Source organism: Pelmatolapia mariae, linkage group LG15 (genome assembly GCF_036321145.2).
Source record: "Pelmatolapia mariae isolate MD_Pm_ZW linkage group LG15, Pm_UMD_F_2, whole genome shotgun sequence".
Taxonomy (NCBI): Eukaryota; Metazoa; Chordata; class Actinopteri; order Cichliformes; family Cichlidae; genus Pelmatolapia; species Pelmatolapia mariae.
The window spans coordinates 39,990,046-40,010,725 of record NC_086240.1 but is presented as its reverse complement, the minus strand read 5'-3'; the positions used below and the strand labels follow the sequence as shown (position 1 = coordinate 40,010,725).

The 20,680-nt window shown below is 40.2% G+C and overlaps 1 protein-coding gene across 4 annotated transcripts in view; it reads left to right on the top strand.

Moving 5' to 3' along the window:
• ptprfa (protein tyrosine phosphatase receptor type Fa) overlaps positions 1-20,680 on the top strand; it is a 334,388-nt gene that overhangs the window by 234,771 nt on the left and 78,937 nt on the right. For 2 of the 4 annotated variants that reach the window (XM_063496570.1, XM_063496569.1), the window contains 4 exons: positions 17,308-17,425; positions 18,137-18,718; positions 20,120-20,217; positions 20,397-20,653. In XM_063496570.1, the coding sequence (XP_063352640.1) occupies positions 17,308-17,425; positions 18,137-18,718; positions 20,120-20,217; positions 20,397-20,653 (1,055 nt within the window). Of the gene's footprint in view, positions 1-17,307; positions 17,426-18,136; positions 18,719-20,107; positions 20,218-20,396; positions 20,654-20,680 lie in introns of all 4 variants that reach the window. The other 2 variants (XM_063496568.1, XM_063496567.1) reach the window with 1 other exon arrangement.

Here is a 20,680-nt window from a genome sequence, read left to right as displayed (position 1 = left end):
TTTAAGATCTCAGTGAGGCGTATTTTTGGATGGCTGAAGAACGCTTGAAGGAGCCTCTTATCCCTCTCAGCACTGATGGCTGTGAAGCGTGAGCATCGCCTGATTTGATAAGACATGGCAACCTCTCTGTGGCTCATCTCTGCATGTTGTACTCAGAGAAAACAAACCCAGACCCAACCAAAGACAATGTTTTTGTTTTCACCATCTGCCTTCACGGTCACATGAAGTATAAGCATCCAGTGTATTTCACACAAGCCTTAGTGTGCCATCAAGCGACCCGTGTGAAATTAGACCATTTAAAACAATTTACATTAAGTCTAAATAGATGGCTGCATTACCTAGTGACAGGCAGACCAGTTGATTTCTGACATATTGATTATTTAATTCTATTGTTTGATATGTTCTAAGGATTCCTGAAACAATGCATGAGATTTTTCCTCTTAAAGGCAGACAAAGCCCACTTCATGGGTTGAAGGTGAAGGTGCAAACACTTGGCAACAGCGGAAAGCAAGAACTCCCTTTTAACAGGAAGTTACCTGGAAGAACCAGACTCGGGGAGAGGCAATCCTCTGCCTCGACCAGTTGGGGCTAATGGGAGGAAGACAGGACAACAAAGAGACCGTGGAAGACAGCCAGAGACTAACAATAAGTGATGATTAAATGCAGTGTGATGTGTGATCACATAGTGACTGAAAAAAGCTGATTTAAGAAGAAAACCAGTAGCCTAGGCCTTTTACAGTATTACTAAAGTTACCTGACTATATACCTTCATCTGCAGATGATCAGATCAAAATTAAGAAATGAAGCATAACAGACACAGAAGTGGAAAAAAGAAATCAAATTAAAACTATTGAGGTACCGAAAGTTAAAAATGGATTAAACAGATTAGTTTCCTCTTTTTTCATCATCACAGACTTCTATACAACCAGAGGACTGGCCCTTGGTGCCTGTTCAAACAAATGCAACTGTGTTTTTCAAACCAGGAAATTAGGTCAGTCTTTCATACTGTCAGTGTTCAAAACATAAATACAGGTCAATAAAAACAACCAAGGGACACGTTTTCTCAGTAAACATTAAGTTCAAACGTTAGTTGCAATACCAATAAATCCCAATATTTGTATGCAGTTAATCAGATTTGTGCACTTCTGCAAACTCATTAGCACGCGAGGACATGACGTCAGCTAGAATGTGCAGCTTTGCAGAGAAGGTGAACGTAGGAGGAGTTCTTATCAGTCATCAGTTCACTTTCCCTCACTATCTCGTCTGTCTTTGTCAGTCTATTGGTTGCCATCAGTGCAAATCAGAAGGAGCGCTAAAGAAAGGCGAGAGGACAGTTTAGGTGATAATAATAAGATAAGATGGAAATTTAATGACCCCCTTGGGAAACTGGCAGAAAGAATGGAGCTATTTATTTCTTTAAAAGGCTGCGTTGGGTCCTTGTAGCCTGCTGTGAACAGCATTCCACCTCCTCCAGCCACCATTCAACAACTAAATGGCTACTTCATTTATCTGTCTGCACAGTGAGCTCCAACCAAAGTCTAATGTATCGTCGCACTGACGGTTAGTCAGCGCGGTTTGATGAGACTGACAGGATCGGGCTTTGTGAAGTGACCCCAACTGAAACATTGACGTGGGAGTCTATCTTCGTCCCACAGTGTTGTGACACAGTCCAAACACTTTGTTCATTATACCAAAAAGAGCGCTTAAACATGCTCTTTTAATTGCAGTCTCCTTTCACCATGTTGACATGTTGAAGTGCATAGAGTGAAGTTTGATTTATAGTTCTGTGTGGAGTATCCACAGTGCTTTAATTAATGTGATTAGCAGCACCTGTGTTTACCAACCATTTCATGTCAAAACGTCTGCTTTGAAAAAAGGTCTGAAACAAGCTTGATTAATGGAGGTCTTACCCTGCAATTATCAGGACCCAAAGGATCCACTGCCAACATCCTGGTGTCAGACACCCGGGGACAGAACGCTATTATATTATTATCAGACACAACATTAAACCCTCCTGTGTTGTAGCCACAGTATTACTCGGGTGGTGTTAACGTTGTGGCTGGACAGTACCAGTCAAATATTGGCCTTATAGGCAAAAGGAACCAGAATTGCTTTTTAATCACATGTTTTAACTTCTAATGGCTGCATTAAACATCCTTCATGTTTCTTTAAACCTTTTAGCAAGATATGCATTTCCACAGCATTATTCTATCAGACAAAACAAATTACTCCAGTGGGAGAACCAGTACACACTGCAGTGATCATCACATCTAACTTGGAAATACCTTTGGAAATGTTGTTGCGTCTTGCAGGAGAAAAGCTTATCTGGGCTGCCTGCAATCAGTGTAACTGGTTTTCACCAGACTGACAGGTACATTAGAGGATAAAGCTGACTCTTCTACCTTTCCAGATTGTGCTGCTGGCTAACAGTACCATAGTTAGCAAGCAATGGCACTTTTATTTTTCTCCATTTTACAAGATGCAATGAAGCGGACAGCACGGGGAAAAAGAATTTGACTGATCTTGGAAGACCTTTTGATTCCCTTACTTGCCTCTGCCCAGTAGAGCTAAAGGATTCCCAGTTTGAGCTGTTGAACTGTTGAACTGTTCGCTGACACCTGTCAAAATAACTGATCATCTAATAAACACACTGCACAGCTGCTCCCTTTAGGCGTGTTGGGAGAAATGTAACTTAATCATATACAAATGCAGCAGAGTATGATGAGGTTATATTTCCACAGGGATATTATGTAAAGGAATTTTTAATGTAATTTCTTTTTTATTGCAGCAATCTTCTTCTATTAATCATTTCCATTAGAGTTCGATGATAATCACAGATGCATTTCACCTTTCTTTGATTTTTTCCTTCTTTTCTTTTTTTTGATGGTAATGTTTAATTTTTATAGCAAATGTTGATTTACAGTGAAATGAAATGTAAGTGGAATGAAATAACATCAGACAAGACTTTTAATAAACCACTGGATAGCACACTTCGCAGCCTTAAGGAGGCATCTTATAGCTCTTTATCTGTAAGTGTGATCATTTCACTCTGGTATGAAGGTTGGTGCAAACGCAGGCATGAGAGCATTAACGGTGTCGTATGCTAAAGATATTATGGTTTTATATTGTTACTGGGAAACAGTCTCACATACATTAATAATGTCAGTCAGTCTTTATATTAACACTCTCAGATTAAACACTTTGATATGTTCAAAAATAGATGTGACTACAAAGAACACGCCTCTGGTTCTGTTTACAGTACAGTGAATGTTTGCTTGTGAAAATGATTGAGATGATCCAACGTGTCAGATGGTTGAACAGCTTCAGAAGCTCTGCGCTCACATTTTTGTCATCAGCTGTCTGACAGTTTCAGGGTTTGGCCCAGTTGTGGCCCACACCTGCTGCTTTCTATTGGCTCTGTTTCGCCTTGATTGATGATGTTGGCTCAAGGTGAGTCTGGCTTCTTCAGTCTGACTACAGGTCCACATGATATGGGACGGATGTCAGATGTGTTGTGACCCAGTTCATCTGGGTCTTTTCTGGCCCTCAGAACACTTGTAACTGAACCCAAAGTGCCAAAAGTAGTAGGCTGGGCCCAAATGTGCCTGCTGTCTGGGTGTATTTGTAGGTGTGTTAGCGTTTTAGCCACTTGCTGTCTTTTTTTAGTAACAGCGTTCTTTGTGTATCTCCGGCTTTTTTTGCTTCCTCTGTTTTAATTCCGGTTTTCTTACATGTGGTTTTATAGAGATTCTTTCTTGTCTCTGCTTTTGCTTGTAGATTAGTTTTACAGTTTGACATTATTTACTTACTTTTGAGGAGTGAACCGGTTCCTTGTGTTTTTATGTGTCACTGAATTGAATGATTTGTGATTTGAGGGACACTTTTTTTGCCTTTTGTGTCCTGAAACTAGGTCCTCAACCTGACTATAACATAACAGGATGTGACAAAGCAAGCAGTAGTTCCACTTCTCTCACTTTCACCTGTCACATATGCAGCTGAGTGCTGCAGTTTTGAATGCCATCCAGTAGAAGCTGTCCTATGTATTATCGCTATATTTAAACCCAAGCAGGTCTCTCACCTCTCTGTGACAGGCAACTATTCACGACACTGCAAGTGGGGCTGTGGCTGGAACAGCTATAAAATCATTTGCCGTTGAACGAGGACGGCCAGCATGCTGTGTATGTCTGCTGTAATACTCGGCTGCCTGCCTCTGTTTTGCTCAAGTACCTGACTGCAAGCCTGAATATCACAGCTGTGAAGAGGCGTGCACAGATTATTGTGGACATGTAGAGATTAAGATTACTCCCATTAAAACTCTCAAAGAAAGCAGGCACAGAATTTATGTTATAAAGACTAAAGAAGACTCAAAAAATTATACTCGGTGTATCTGGGTAGACTCATCATCTTTGTCCTTTATTCAAACCTGTGTCTAAGGATTCTGGTTACTTCAGAAAGGAGAAAGCGTCTCCACCCATAGACCAGCAAGGCACTTTAAAATATAGTATAGCTGTGAAACCAGCCATCATGAGTTCACTGACAGAGCCAGTGATATATCACGGCGTAGAATACAGTAATGCATCAGTTACTGTATGAAAAAATGAGAGCTACTCTATGCTGAGGCCACTTCGAGCTGCTTTATTTAATGGATGTTGCTGTGATTTAGAGCTTGGGTTGCACTCTGGCCAGGGAATGGATGTAATTTTCACCTCATCGTTAACAGCTTACATTGTTTATGATATCGGCTTTTATTTATTTCTTCTAAGAAGCTGAGGAAGCGAAGCTCTTTGTCCTTTATTTTTGGGTACTCAGCAAGGTTGTTCAGCACAATGCCCAGTTTCTCTGAATCAAGTTGTTGAAGCAGACATTCACATGTGAAATGTCATTAATGTCCCGATGGCCTTCGTGAGCCAGCAATCTTTTTCATCCATGTGTCTTTCTGTCCATTTTTAGCCGTCTGTGCTGTCGGAGTAGCAGTCTAAACAGAGATGCCCCAACCTTCCTCATCACAGCCTTATTTTTAGGGACTATCAAGCTAACTCAGAGACATCTCTAGTGGGACATACCCAAACGGCTTGTGTAGGAGTAAGCTTTTTTAAATAAGGTTTAATTAAAATTTGTAGGTCAGTACCCATGGTTTTCACAAGGTAATCCAATCTTCTAAAAATTGCATTCCCAAAAGCTAAAGTGCATTCTGAAAAATAGCAAATTGTTTTCCATTCTGTACATGAACTCAGTTTTTGAATCAAAAGGAAATCAGGATTTGTTTGTGACACTTTTTGGAGAATATCGAGAAAAAAAACAAACACAAGTAATAATTTTGTTAAATCCTTCCTGCAGCTCTCTATTATACACAGAGAGTTTTGTTTTTCTCTCCTGGTCCTTCGATGATCCAGCTTCTCTTTAGTGGTTGCTATGAGTTTTAAAGACGTGCAAAGCCAAAAGGTTAGAGGGTTGGTGGTGGGATCTTGCTCAAAGCTTTGTGTTCTACACTTGGATTCAATTTGTTTGTTTGTTTTCTCCTCTCAGCATGTAGTTTCATTTTCATGTGACAATCAGACTTAAGCATTTACTTTGTTAGGTGTAGGAACAGATTGTGATTAAAATGCACCCTTTGACATTAGTAACCCCACATGGCAAAAAATAATGAGGTGGGAGTGATAGCCCCATCTCGAATGTCATGTTAGTCAGTTAGTGACTTGGCTCTGTTGTGGGAACTTCACAAGCAGCAGCAAGACTCCCACACAGAAAAGAGCAGGCATGTGACAATAAGGCTACGTTCACTCTGCAGGTCTTAATGCTCAATTCCGATTTTTTTGTCTGCTTGTTCACACTACAAATAAAATGCGTCAGCAAACGCGCTCTAGTGTGAACCCTCAAAGCGGCCCGCATGCGCAAAAGAAGACGTCACACACAACGCGCTCTGTTTAGACCCAGAGCAAACAATATTGTTTGACTGTTTCGGACTGTACGTTTCCCAATTTTGCTTTAATTTATTTTGTTATTTACATATGGCCTAATAATGATCCTTATTGCTGTTTTAGAGGAGCGGTGCTTCAAAGGATAGTTGCAGATTTCTGTCAGAATCTGCAGATTATACAGTACAAATAAAATGTTCACGTTTCTCCAACGTTGTCTTCCCAACAGTTTCACTAACATCTACACTGGATGGCCAGGAAGCGTTAGCGATGTCTTCTCCGGCGCTGATAATTGGCGTCTGTCTTGTGTCAGTGACGTAAAAGACGGATTTAATGCGACATGACCATTCAAACAGCAGTCGCTTTCTAAAACATCGGATATGTATCGGATTCAGGACCACATAGGAAAGTGACCCAGGTCGGATTTGAAAATATCGGATTTGTGCCGTTCACAGCTGTCATACCATGATCGGATATGAGTCGCATAGGGTCAGAAAAGTCGGATTTGATACGCTTTCGCCTGCAGTGTGAACGTAGCCTAAGAGACCTCATGGAAACGAGGGGCTGGAGTGGAGGTGTGTTGCAAATCGACTTGCAGGTAAAACCTGAAACAGCTTAAATAGCATATAGACTTAAACTGGATGTGTAGAAAGAAATCAGCAGAGCAGTCAGCTGATGTGGTCTGGATCTAAGATATTGCTCTGCTGGGTCTTTTGGCAGAGTTTATCCAAATGCTATTACATTGTTTGGAATGCATAATAAAATGGAGAGAACAGGAGAAAACGGATGCCAGAAGAAGATTGAAAACATAAATAACCAAGCCAACTAATTCTATATTTGCTCAGTGAACTCACAGATGACCTCGAACCTCAAAACGAAGTACCAGCTGCAACAAAACGTCTTGCACCTCTCTTCTGTGACACGATTTTTCCAGCCTGGACAGGTGAGGTTCACAGTGAAATGGCTAAAAGATAGAGAAGGGATGGATGACAACATTGACTTTGGACTTGTTTTTGTTCTGATCAATATATTAATGTCACCAAACTTTAAAAACATGTGTTTCCTTAGTAACAGTTTACTACACACAGATAAACAGGGAAATATTAAACTACTTGAACTATTATAATTTCAGGACCATGGACAGCGCACAGCATTTTCATCACGATCTCATGGACTGTGATGTAACACATGACTGTTTGTAGTGGTGGACCTACACAAATTCAGCTGCATGCACTTTGACAATAAGTGGGCTATAGATCATAGATGCACTCACACCCACACCCACGCTCAAATCTCCCCGATGAAATCTGCAATTTGTCTCAAAACAAAGGTAGCTTAGAAAAACTGTGGTAGTGATGTTAACACCACCAGAGTGTAGAATGTTTTTTTAAGTTTAAACCTTTGTCAGTCAGGCACATTTGGTTTGTTTTATCCCTTGAAAGGGTGCAAGTTGTCTTAATACAACAATGCTGGAGAACAGGCTTACAGTCCTACACTGGAGCCTGTTTTCATTAGAGCAACCCTTTCTGCCAGACTGCCACTGTAGGCCTACATCTAACATACACATGTAAGACCTATATTTATATGCTTGTCTGATTACAATTAAGAAGCTGCCCCTATCCTGTTAATAAATTATTCTTAGCTTGGACTTAATTACAAGGCTCAATGGGAAGATTGAGCATGTCATATTTAAATTTATAAAACAGCACAACGTTCAGAAAACAACCATAAAACTAACCACACCTATCAGCACAATATGTGGGTTATATTCACATATTGTGTGTTTTGGTAAATCTGGCCTGATGCCCAGTTGGTTGTCCAGCATCTGCTGGTCTATCTGGAGCTTGAAGGCTCATATTGCTCCCTTTGGGATTGAAGGGATTTCCATCAAGTCCATGTTCTCAGTCTTTGTCCATATATGCTGTGTTCCGCTTGCATCGGTATGTTCATCAGTTCCTCTGATTAACTCAAAGTCACAAGTTTTTATTGAAGAAACTTGTGTTCAGTTGTGAATATTCAATATAAGGATGTCTAATCTAAAGATTAAGAGAGTGGCCTATTGGTCCGGCACTGGGTTAAGTTTGTTTTAGATGGCATTCACAGGTAAGACATGCTGTATAGTGTGTAGAAAGCAAACTCTTTAAAAACTGTTGAAAGTTCAGAATTTTACAGGTCAGCACTGATTGCTGATTGGTCATGTTTTCTTTAAGGATTAAGGATTGTATCGCACGACTGTGCAGTCACCTCTGTGTGCTTGGCTGTCGGCCAGGCCAGTTCAGAGTGCAGCAGTGACGTTATTTTGCTGCTTTTTATAAATGATTAATGAAGAAGAAAATACAGACAGACCACCAAAAAACAGAATGTGCAGGTGAAATGTAATCTAACTTTACATCAGTACAAAATTCTAATCTTGACTTTATCCTTTCTGTCTCCTCATCACCGTCTCCATCTACACGCTTTCATCTCTGTCGCTGTCTCTGCTCTGAGCACAACCTCGGGGAAAAGCTATGACATCTAAAGTGTAGATGAGTAACTGTCTTTTTTTATGCCGCAGAATACTAAGCATGAATAGATGCCAGCAATACAAGAGATACAATTATTTAAATCCTCTTTCTTCTCCCTATTGTCTGTATCATAGCTTATGTTTATGGTGCCTGCATTGTTCAGATGGAATAACAATGCGGTTTTACTGCTGATACGGTTGGTTCAGGGAATGGATGTAGTGCTGCAGGTTTTTGAATTTTTTCAAGCAACAGTTTCCATCCCCATGGTGTCGTTTAGTTGGTTCTTGTGCAGATTCATCAGTTATTGAACATGAAACACAATCCAGTGGCACAAAAAACACAAGCGGGAGATTTTTTATATTCCTTTCAATTCAACACAAAATGCTTCAAAAATAATAATAATTCTTATATTAGTAACAGTGTAAGTGAAAATGTGAGGCTCAGTTGATTTTAGCACTCAGTACATTTGTGGCTAAAAGACTTGTCAATGGCATAAAGTTGTTTTTTTCATACACTTTGTCGCTTCAGTTTTTAATTTAGTTTTTTAGCTCTCAGCAATAAAAAGCTGATGGGGGGTACTGCTGGGCAGGCAGGTGGCCGGGCGGGTGGCATAGAGACCCAAGTTTGTTAATGTGGTGACACAGGAGTTTGATACTATAGGTGTATCTACTCGGAGGCTGAGAGGTAGCACGGGCGGTTGGCAGTATTTTCTTTTGTGTTGTTGTTGTTTCTGTGATAAAATGAAGAATAGTCACAGTGATTTCATAAGTTTTAAAATGTTCTATTGGCAAATAATAAAAAATTACCTTGGGCTATGGTGCCACTGCCAAAACGTTTGTCCATCACTGCACACAAGCTTCAGACTTAAACATCCATGTTTTCATGTCACAATGCTACAACAGAAAGAACTTCTTGTCATGTTTTAAAGACCTCATAGTTTCATAGAGCTCTTTGCTCTCAGACTGCAACTTTTCCAGATTTTTAGTCAAATCTGGTTGTGATGTAAAACTAGAAAAACATTTATAGTAACTTTCTAGAAACTATTAAAATAGTCATTTGAAATAGACATTAAAAATTGAAAAATCCGAAAAGTCTATGGTAACTACCACGAGAACAATCTGCGACAAATCAGATTAACAAAATCACAAGTAATGGAAATATTCAGAGTTTTGAATAAACATTTAGAGGATCTATAAGTAGGTTTTTGTTTGCAGCTGTTTCTAGAAGTCTTTCCTCTGAGTTTTATATAAACCTGCAACAGAATCTACAGCTGTCTAGTTGATCTGTTTACTAAAGTGTGCATGGATGCATTCCCATAACTTCTTTATCAAAATGGTCAATAGCCCCTTTGTTAAAAAAAGGTAAAAATATTACCTGCCTCTAGATTTACTATCAAATGTACATAATGCATAATGGCAAGTGATTTTGCTGCATGTTCTATGGGTGTGTCTGAATGAAGCTGTGAAGGATATTAAAATGAAACTGACCTGGTTTTAAATGATCCATAACACTGATGAAGAACCATCAATGTTAAGTAAATGTTGGCTGAAAAAAGCTTTGCATATCTTAGTTATTTTTCAGAATACATCTATATCTGTAAAATCCAGGAAAAACCATAGTAACTCACTAGAAACTGATTATTTCATTAATTTTATATTTCTTTTTGGAAAAGCACCATAAATATTCATCTAGGCAACAAAGACAACAATGAATTATAATCAGGCACTTAATAGAGCAAACCTAGAGCATGCCTCAGTGTGTGATTCACATCCCCAAGTTGAGGAAACTGGGTTTATCTGGCAGGTGAGTCAGCGGCTCTGAATGTGCTGACTGAGCGAATGGAGCTCTTTGCAAGCAAACACAAGCTTTCGTTATCGCCCTTCTTCTTAAATTGGAACCCCTCATGAGCATGGACCAGACTCCCCTCATGAGTCGGCACTACAGAGGAGAGCACTCATTATTCACACATTACCTCCATTTCCACATGAAGTTTAAAGTGGCACCTGTTCTTCCTTCAGTCACTGATCACTGTAGTGTTCCTGCATGCTGATCCGAACAAACATTCTGCTCTTCTGACTGCTCTCCCTGTTTTTCATCAGTGGACTCATGAAGACTCAGCAGACTGCGTGAGTAGTCCCAGTGTGTGTTGTGTGGACAGGGGTTATGGGGAGTGTGTTTTCTGTCACAGCATCCCATGATCTCTGTGTGGGTACTAACACAATTATTTTTCCGCCTACCTTTCTCTTCAGTTAGCAGTCTAAAGAAGAAGAAGCCTGATAGCGCTCGGCATCTACAAAACCAAGTAGTAACATATACATAAAGATTTTCTCGGTAATACCTGATGTAAGCAAGTGATCTGGATGTGAGCAATTATGAAAAAAAGATATCTTAGATCTCTTCTTTTCAGTTTAGTTAATTAAGGTGTTCGATGGATTGCAATACATTTTTATATAATGCCAATTAAAGGCTGTATATTTATTGCACAGATATCAGTATGTTGTAGAATTGCACAACAGATGCAGACAGCATTTTGCTAATTAGGCTAATAGGTTTAATTCAACCCAACCTCTCTAGAACGCACAGCCATATTAGAGGACTCCAAATCTAAACCAATATATAGTGTCAATGTAGTGAAAAGTGTAGGGTTAGTGGAAGTGACCAAAGGTCACATGTGAATATTGAAAAAACAAACTAATTCAAATTTCTTATCCACAAGAGGGCAAACCAATTTAACAAGAGTCTGGAGTCTGAGAACTGCTTTTGTTCATAATTTAAAACAAATGATCACAAATGTGTAACGATTTAAAAATTTGAGACTATTTTCAAATCTCAATTTAATTTAATAAGTTGACAGCTTTTAGGGTCAGAGAGGAGAATGGCAGACGGTGGCGTAAGCCTTCACAGCCTTTACAGATGTGTTGGTGAAAACCAGGGTGGCACCTGTGGCAGCTGCTCCCAGTGTGTGTGTTTGTATGTGTGTGCGTGCACGTACATGTTTGGTGTGGGTGTCTTTTTGGTGTATTTCTTGAATCACAGCCTCCCAGTCTTTGAAGAAATGCAGTTGTAAATACTCTGTTCACTTTATTCTGCAAGTAAAGTCAGGCTCGTGGTTTTACTGTTGGTTTTCTGAGCCAGCAAAGGAGTCTCTGTTTAGCTGACATACTGTTACTGAACACACACACACAATGTTCTAGACTCTGCAGCAGTAATTGTCAAACAAGTGCTCAGTGTCTCCTGTTGCCTCACATCACATTGTTATTTTATTGAATGTGGAATCTGTGTAACACAGAGGTCTGCTTTATGCTACCTTCCATCCAATAAAGAGTGTCTGCTTATTTATTCTACTTGAATACAGCTGCTGTTGGTTTATTCTGCAATCCAAATCCACAGAGACATCAGTGCATACTGCTTTTGTTTGTGAGCATGAAAAGTACAGTTCCCTTCCCTTCCAGCTCTCTGCTCCATTCCTTCTCTGCAGTGCCCATCATAATAGTGCTGTAATTCTGTGCACTGGTTCAACATAACACACAGTCCCATAGTTCAAGAGTAAACTAGATGTTTGTGTCTACCTGTAGTGCAAAGCACAGGGGTTATTGATGAAGGATTACAGGGAGTTGGGGCTTAGTTTGTACTGCTGTAAATTGATTTTTTTTTTTTTTGGATATTTTGTTCTCTGGTATGTGCTCTGTCTGTCTCACTTTTAACATTCTGCTGCCACAGCAGGGCTATGTGTTCACACTTTGACCTGCTCTCACTTACAATCTGTGTTCTGGATGTCTTATTTGCACTAGGCAGACACATAAAATCGGTGCATGCACAACACACTGCTGTTTTGTGGCTCCTATTGCGTCATTTCTCATGCAAAAAGCGAAGTCACCAAGCTAATAAAAGCAAGCTCACAGTGGCTCTAATCACCTTTTACAGAGAATTAATCGACATTTGTGCATCTATTCTTGTCCAAACCTGTTAGAAGCTGAGACAGAGAGAAATTTAAATAAAGGATAGAAGAACAGACTGTCAAACCAAAACATTATGGCCGTTTGCAGGTAACTGATTTTTGCAATTTGAAAAATCATGTAGTATTGTTTTTATAAATTACAAAGGTCTAATACTAGACAATACTAGAGACTAGAATCAGCAGACACTGTTTCTGCAATAGCTACTGTCTGAAATAAATATTTTCAGCTTGAGAGCTCTTGAGGGTTGTGGCTAGTTTGGGAAAAGTGGAAAAGTATGCGTTTTGATTGCATTCTCAGTCGTGCACCTTGCCTGTGCTCTGATGACTCACTGTAAATGACTGTAGGCACAGTCAGACGTATTGCATCTGTGCTCTGACTAAACAGTGACATCACTTATTCTTCGCAGCTTTGATGCTTCCTTTCATAATATTACATCATATTGATGAGCTAACAGCTTGTTAGTGAGTTTCTAATGAAGCAGAATTAATGGAAAATAAACTGAAGGAAATGCTTCAAATGCAGGCTTGGTGTAACCCGGCACTGAGCACAATGTTAGATTCTTTTAGATCCCTTTTTGGGACAAAACTAATTTAGGTTTCAACTTCATTGCTACTGTTCACTAGTATGTACTTATTAAATACTCAGTTATTACAGTGGAGCTCTCCACAAGTACAGACTGCAAAGGAAAATAAAGTTCACATTTAAGAACACCTCGGCTGCTCTCTGTGGACCTGTACATTATTGATGACATACATTTATTAATAACAGAGTGAAAACAACAGTCGGTGGTTCTGCTATGTTCTTTTTCTTTGTGGTTATGTTTTTTATTGTTTCTTTGTTTTTTTACCTTTATAAAATGTGGTTCTTGGATTTAAACTAAAAGCCATAAAAACCTAAATGACTGATTGCATGCGCTTGTGGAAATGGTGCACGGCATTGGTTGTTTAGTGTTACCTGCCCACATGTACTTACTTCTCTGCTAATACTTTACAGGTAAACTCAAATTAAAAACAATTTCAAGCATATCAGAATTATGAACCGTCAACAGAATGTGAAGAAAGAAACACTGCAAATCTAAAATATGTATTCAATTTAATTTTAATTCAGTTCAATTTTATTTGTATAGTAAAACCCTACAATAATAACTATGCAGTAGGGCCATTAGCACTTTTGTGTAATACCAATTTCTACCACATCTTGGCGCTTCAAGTCACTGTAACCTTTATTTTGTAGGAATCAACACATTTCTATTTACAATATCAGAGGGGAAAAAGCAGCTGTTGAGGAAAAGTTGGTAGGATTGAAAAGAAAACTATAGCAGCACATTTCTAAAGATATTTGAACTACCAAATGGTAAAATGCCACCCCTGTGATGAAAGCTCTGGTTTACAAAATGTACTTTTAAGACTACCGCGTCTTTAAGCCAGCTTTCTTCTTGATTGGCTGCCCCTCATAAATAGAAGCTTTGACCAGAATGAGGGGCCCCTCGGGTCACAGCCAGAGCTGTGTGTTTGAGATGAGAGGTATGATATCCTCTCTGCTGACATCATACAGAGCCAAACCGTGTTAAACTGTGAAGACGAGTCATTCAGATGACCCTGCCATCCATAATTCTGTACAGTGGAAAAGCCACTCACCACATCTGCCCCTGAGAGACCCTGTCCACAGGGGAACACTCAATCCAGACCCATTCTTCCAATTTCTGTTGTAATGAAGAGCAAAGCTGAAACACTCATTAAATTTTTCATAGCGCATGAGTTTTCCCTTTAACTGGATTGAAACCAAAAAAGAAGTCTCTAAAACGTTTTAATTATTTCGACTTCATATTTTATTTATTCAGTTAGCTGTGCCTGTTTTATTTAAATGGGTCAGTTATTTCGAGGAACAACTCCTTTCAAACTCTACACAATTAACCCAGAGCTGTTTCTCTAAGAGATTACTGTTTAAACCCCAACACGAACACCTTATAATGCTCCGGTAATAGAAATATTTTGTGCATTTACTGTTGAGTAGCAGAGCACAATTTTCCCTCTGCAACTGTTCAATATGTCAGTCCAGCACAGGTGGCTAATGATAGTGGATGGATAAATGTGTTGAACTGGAGACAGAAAACTGTGGGTAATAAATAATGCAACTTACATAATACTTAAACGGAGAGTGGCCAGAAAGGCTTAAAAGGGACTTTCATTCCCAGCTTCAAATTTTAGTTCTTGTGTCCTCTACCCCCCCAACTCGTCCTCATCTCAAGTACATCAGTTTAGCTCTTTACCCTCGAAGGTCCCACTCTTTTTAAGCCCACATTCTTCTGTTTGGCTGCATAAGGTTTGAGCAGTAGAGCTTCTTGCCTGAGATGACCACATAAGAGATCTCTGTCTTTGACAACACACAGAAAAAAGACTAAAAAAAAAACAAAAATCGTGTGAAACTGAGCAGGAAAAAGCAGTCTGAAGCCTGACCTTTTATCTCACAGTAATTACTTGTACAAATGTCATTATTCGAAACTTTGGCCATGTCTAATGAGCATCCACTGCTAGAACAAAGAAGAATATGTCCAGTTTAAATTGGGTAAGGAAGCCCACCCCTTGAACAAAGGTCTAGCTGTATGCTTCTAGAGCCATGGCTAACAAGCTTGCAGACTGTTAGCCCAGCTTCCCTAGCTGCCATTTAAAGCATCAAATTGATCAAATTCCTAAATGTAACATGCTGACTGTGGGTGTTGTTGAAGGGTCTCCAGCATCCACTGAAATATCAGGCACAAGTGTCCTTCCCTCCTCATGTGGGGAAGAATCAGCGCAGTGTGGTAACTGCTAATGTGCTTTTGTAGTGGATTTGTTCCCAACATTAGTGGAATCTCCCCCACTGGTGATGGAGGTTGAAAAGACAAGGAGGTGGAGGACAGCAGCGTTTGATGTCTGACACACAGGAAGTCACTGCCGATTGATTGGCTCCCGTTAAAGCAGACGTTCCCCTCATAGGAGAGATGTCTCATGTCTTAATGTAAAGCGTATCATCTGTTCAGTCCCTGGGAATTCATCCCTGCAGACTCCTGCTTGCACTGCGTTTGAAAGACAGATGAAAGACCAATTTGATTTTTTTTCTTCCCATTTCAAAAGCACGAAAATCTCTGGCAACAAAAGTGGAAAGGAATAGCAGCAGATTAAAATAATGAGGCTTTTAGAGGACTTCAGTAGCTTCACATGAGTCGCATTTCTCTCTCATCTTTCACCTTCTTTGCCCTGCAGAGAACACAGGAAGGAGGGAAATATCTTAACTCTTTACGCCCCGGCTGAATCAGTTTTGTACGTCTCTGCTCTTAAATTAGCAGAAGAAAACCCTTTTAAATATCCAGTGGTAGATATTAAACTGCCTGCCACAGAATGATAATTAGAGTGGTGGTTGTTTCTGGAACACCCCTCCTTTTCCTTTGGCAGCGCTTTGCTAATTTGCAGTGACATCTCCGTGGCTCAGCAGCCCCTGGGCTGTAGGCAGAGGCACGGTCATGATGGGGAAAATGGAACCCACTGGGCATTCTTTACTGGAACTATCAACCCCCGCACACACTCGCAGCTCCACCACTTTCCCGCTGCCATTTTTCTCTCATCACACGCTCCTTCATCTCTTCAGCTCCGCTCCACTCAGCACTCAGGAGTAGAAAGCAATCCTCTGCTATCTGAGAAAAGTGGACCTTTTTCGTGCCTCTTAATGGACTCCCAGCAGTTGACAGGCTGTACATGTGGCTATATTAATGCGGCTGGACGAGCATGTTCGAACATGTACCCTAATGTGCATGACAGAGGTTCTCCTGAGACAATACATGTTTCTTTGAGAGGTCTTTATCATAAAATACATGTATTTGAGTTTAATATTGCTGACAGTAACTGTTTTGTATACTTGGAGAAGGCTTATGACCGGGTTCTGTGGGTAGATTACTATAAGGCATCAGATCCTTGTAAAACCAAAGTGAGAGCTGTGTTCGGGTCCTTGGCACTAAGTCCTCCACATTTTCAGGGGATGTTTTCGTTGTCTGTGATTTGCAAAGCATAACCGGAACAAACAGGGTGTCCATTTTAAGAACCACAGAGTCGCACCCCTGCTTTTTGTAAACGATATGGTTTTGTTGGCTTTAACAGAAGGTAACCTTCTGTATGTGATGTGGGGCTTTGCACCTGATTGTGAAGCAGCTGGGATGAGAGTCAGCATCTTCAAGTCTGAGTATGGTGTGAGATGAACAGGCTGAGCAGTGCAGCATCAGCACTAAATCCTATTTTTTCTGTTTTGAAATTTTCTGCAGTGTTCGTGTTACATAATGCACTTTTGTCAGACACCATCTGTGTTTTGCTTTTATATGCAGGGTGTCTTTTGGCTTTGGCTCTTTGATGCAGTATTGGCCACCAAGAAATAATGTCGTCGTATCAGATCGCTAGAAAGTTGGAGGTTGATGGTGATTGGTGGTCACTGAGTAATCAGCCAGGAGACCATCATTTGTGCTTCGCCCTTTATTGTCCATAAACTGCACGTGCATCAGCATCTGTGCAATTACCAGTTAAAGAATAATAGAAATGTGACTGTGGTAAGAAAAACAGATAATCAAAGGGGGAAGAATCTCTGAAGAATCTAACCTTAGTTTCCAAAAAGCCTTTTGTAGCACTCGGTGCTGATGTGGAGTGATGGTATATTGGAGTGTTGTGAACAGGTTGGTGTTTGGGTGGTGTGGAAATGTCAGAATACCTTGAGTGGTGGAAATGTGAAGCTGATGCATGTGTTGTGTGCTTCAGTTGCTCAGTACACTAAATTTTCTGCCAATTGAACTGAAGCTGTTGTCTCAACTTGAATTTTGTTGCCCTTTCCTCTGTTTCCATCCTCTCTTCATCTTTGTCTCCGTTTCTCTTCCTCCTCCTCTTTTCTTCCCTGTGTCTCTCTGCTGAGCAGGAGGCCTTTATAGCAGGTCTGCTCCCAGAAACAACCTATTCTGTGACTGTGGCTGCATATACTACCAAGGGTGACGGAGCTCGCAGCAAGGCCAAGGTGGCTACCACCACAGGAGCAGGTGTGTGTGTGTTGCATACAACTAATACAACAAATCTGAGGATATATCTTGATCATATTCCTGCTTGTTTTCTAATATGTCACCATTTAATACCTTTCAGGATTTTTTTTACAGTCTTGCTTAGTCTGATTTTTTCTGTTTGTCTGATTTTGATAATAATATGAGCTACTGTTGGCTCCATTTTACGTTTAGCTTGGTATCATCCTAAAAGAGCTTCTCAAACAGTTTTGCAAATAGGCATTACTTGATATTCTTATATAAAAGATCTTGAAATCTTGCTTTTTGTAACAGAAACAGTTTTGGGTGCTCACACTGTTGCTTTTGTTGTCTGTTTCACTCTACCATAATGTACACATTCTATTCAATAAGACTTAAAAGTAATGAGCATGAAATCATCAGAAAAATTAATTTTCCAAACAGACGTCTTTGCAACTTTGACTTCTTTTGGAGCCGGAAGAGTTGCCCCCTGCTGGTCATTAGGAAACCCCCCCCCACAAAAACACAGGTTTAAAGAGCTTTTTAGACTCAAAAGCTAGTCTGAATAACAGTCTTTGTTGTTCTGATAATACAAAGTAGTGTGGCCTTTATTATAATCTCAGAGTGCTCTCAAAAACAGGTCCTATACCTTCCAACCAACTAAGAAAATGAGGTAGATCATATCTAAATTTGTCTTTTACTGCTGAATATTTACAAATGTTTTCTGCATCGCAGTTCCTGGAAAGCCTACTATGATGATCAGCACCACCATCGGGAACACTGCTCTAATCCAGTGGCAGCCCCCTAAAGAAATGGTTGGGGAGCACATGGGATACCAACTGCAGTACAAGAGAGCAGAGGAGGAAGCTTTCACCATTAAACACTTCAAGAAGACAGATGATCATTTCACAGTCACCGGCCTCCACAAGGGTGCTGTGTACATCTTCAAACTGTGTGCCAAAAACAGAGCAGGGAATGGGGAGGAGTATGTAAAAGAGATCAGCACCCCCGAGGACATTCCCAGCAGCTACCCGCAAAATCTGAGCGTGGTTGGCCTTACTGCTACTTCCACCAAACTGGCCTGGGACCCGCCTCCTCTGGCTGAAAGAAATGGGAAGATTGTGAAGTATGTGGTGATGTACCGAGACATTAACAGCCCGAACAACAGCACCAACGTTACCACAGATACGCAGATGACCGTCCACGGTTTGCAGCCTGACACAACCTATGACATAAGAGTCCAAGCTTTCACCAGCAAGGGCGGAGGACCTATCAGCCCCAGCATCCAGAGCAGGACCATGTCCACCTCCATGCCAGGTGAGCACCACAGGCTTGGGTGCATCTACTAAAAATATCAGAATCTCAGTGATCTCGAGCTCAAGGTCAGAGCAAGTTTCTGAAAATGGTGTGAAAGCAATAACTTGAGAACAAGGTGAAACTGAAAGGTGTGTCTACAAGGAGGGTGAGGCCAGCACTGGAAGATCCCAGTATTATTTAGTTCTTCCAGTCCTCTCTACATAACTACTCAAAAAATGTAACAGAACTTTATCAGGGAAAAAAATAATGTTGTGTTCAGTTTCTACCCCTTTTTTTATTCTTGGGTTTTACTAGAGTAACTTTGTATGATTCAAAGTGAAAATCAAAACAAGTTTAGACATTAAGTAGAGTCACAAGTGACTTTACTCCACTGACAACTTGGAGAGTTGTATTTATTTAATAACCATTGCCTCTAGCTGGCATTTGCAAACTGGAGCCCTGTAGGATTCGACTCTAGAGATTTTAAACAAGGACTTTCTGGCCATATTTGATGCAGGAAGCAAGCAGCTAGTTCCTGTGAGTGTTTGTGAGTCTCACACTATTAAATCCACTTAGTTCACTGAGTTAGACCTCATTATAGCATACATGTGAAAACAGTTAAAGATACACTTAAATCGTGCCTGTGTGTTATTTATTACAATGATCTTTTCATTGGAAACCTTTTGAGATGAAAACCTCAAAAGCTGGTTATGATATTGACAAGCGTGTCGCTAACGCAAGCGAGGAATTTTAAATATGACAAAAACTCATTTATATTTATATCATTTATGTTTGTTTACAGTTTCCTACATAGTCCATGTGTGTCATGTCATCTTTGCTCACTGCTATGATAGTTATTTGATAATATTCGGATTTGAGGTATAAACCTGGATTCTATTGGTGCATCATGTAGTTACCTGCTGATTAGCATAATTCACTAATTGGAGCACAAGCTTTCTTGTCTGTTAGTACAATTACATTCACAGCAAGCCGTATTATTTTTCAGATAATTGCATTAAAATTCCAATTAAAGTTATCAAAACTGCAAGCTGGCATTAATCGAGTAGACATCTGTCAGCTGGGTTGGCACACATGTAAAAGTTTTCATGCCACTGATAATGTACAGTTTAAGCCTTAATACAATTGAAACAAGTGAGTTGTATAAAACATGTATTGGCAGGCTTAAGTGGACATTAGAGAAACAGCAGTTTTTGGTCATTTGTTATTGCCAAAAACCTGTTTGTTCTTTTATAGAGTAGTAAAATCATAAAAACTCCTGAACAAGTTGGTATGCCGAGATTTATCTGGTAGTGTTCACCTTAATTGTCTTGCTTTTCTTGCGCCTCCTCATCAGCACTGAATCATCTCAGTCATATTCACAATCAAATTAACCACCTAATAATCATCCAGATCTTCCCTCAGTGTTTACCAAGAACTTTGGTGTGAAGGCTGTGACAAAGACCTCGGTCCTACTGACCTGGGAAGTGCCAGAAACATACAAATCTCAAGTGCCTGTCAAGGTAAGCTCAGCGCTCTCTTTCATGCAGACAGAAAACTGGTTAATGTTTTGGATAAAACAGAGAGCTGGATATTAGTGACAGACATTTTTCACATCACAGTGATAATTATTACAGTAGAGTGTTTCAGTTCCTACAAGTGCAAGGTGTAGATTAACCTCTATAACTCCATCCTGCTGTAGATTCTGTACAACCAGCAGAGTGTGGAGGTTCAAGGCAACCTGAAAAGGAAGCTGATCACACAGCTGCAGCCAGACACTGATTATTCGTTTGTGCTAATGAGCCGAGGGAATAGTGCTGGCGGCCTCCAACAGCAGGTCTCCATCCGAACGGCTCCGGACCTTCTGACAGTGAAACCAGCTCAACACCATATAGATGTGGAGGAAGGTGGTAAAGTGACTATCAGCCTGCCGAAGGTCCCGGCTGCAGCGGCTGTCAGGTCAGTGCTGACAGTTTGTCTGTTTTA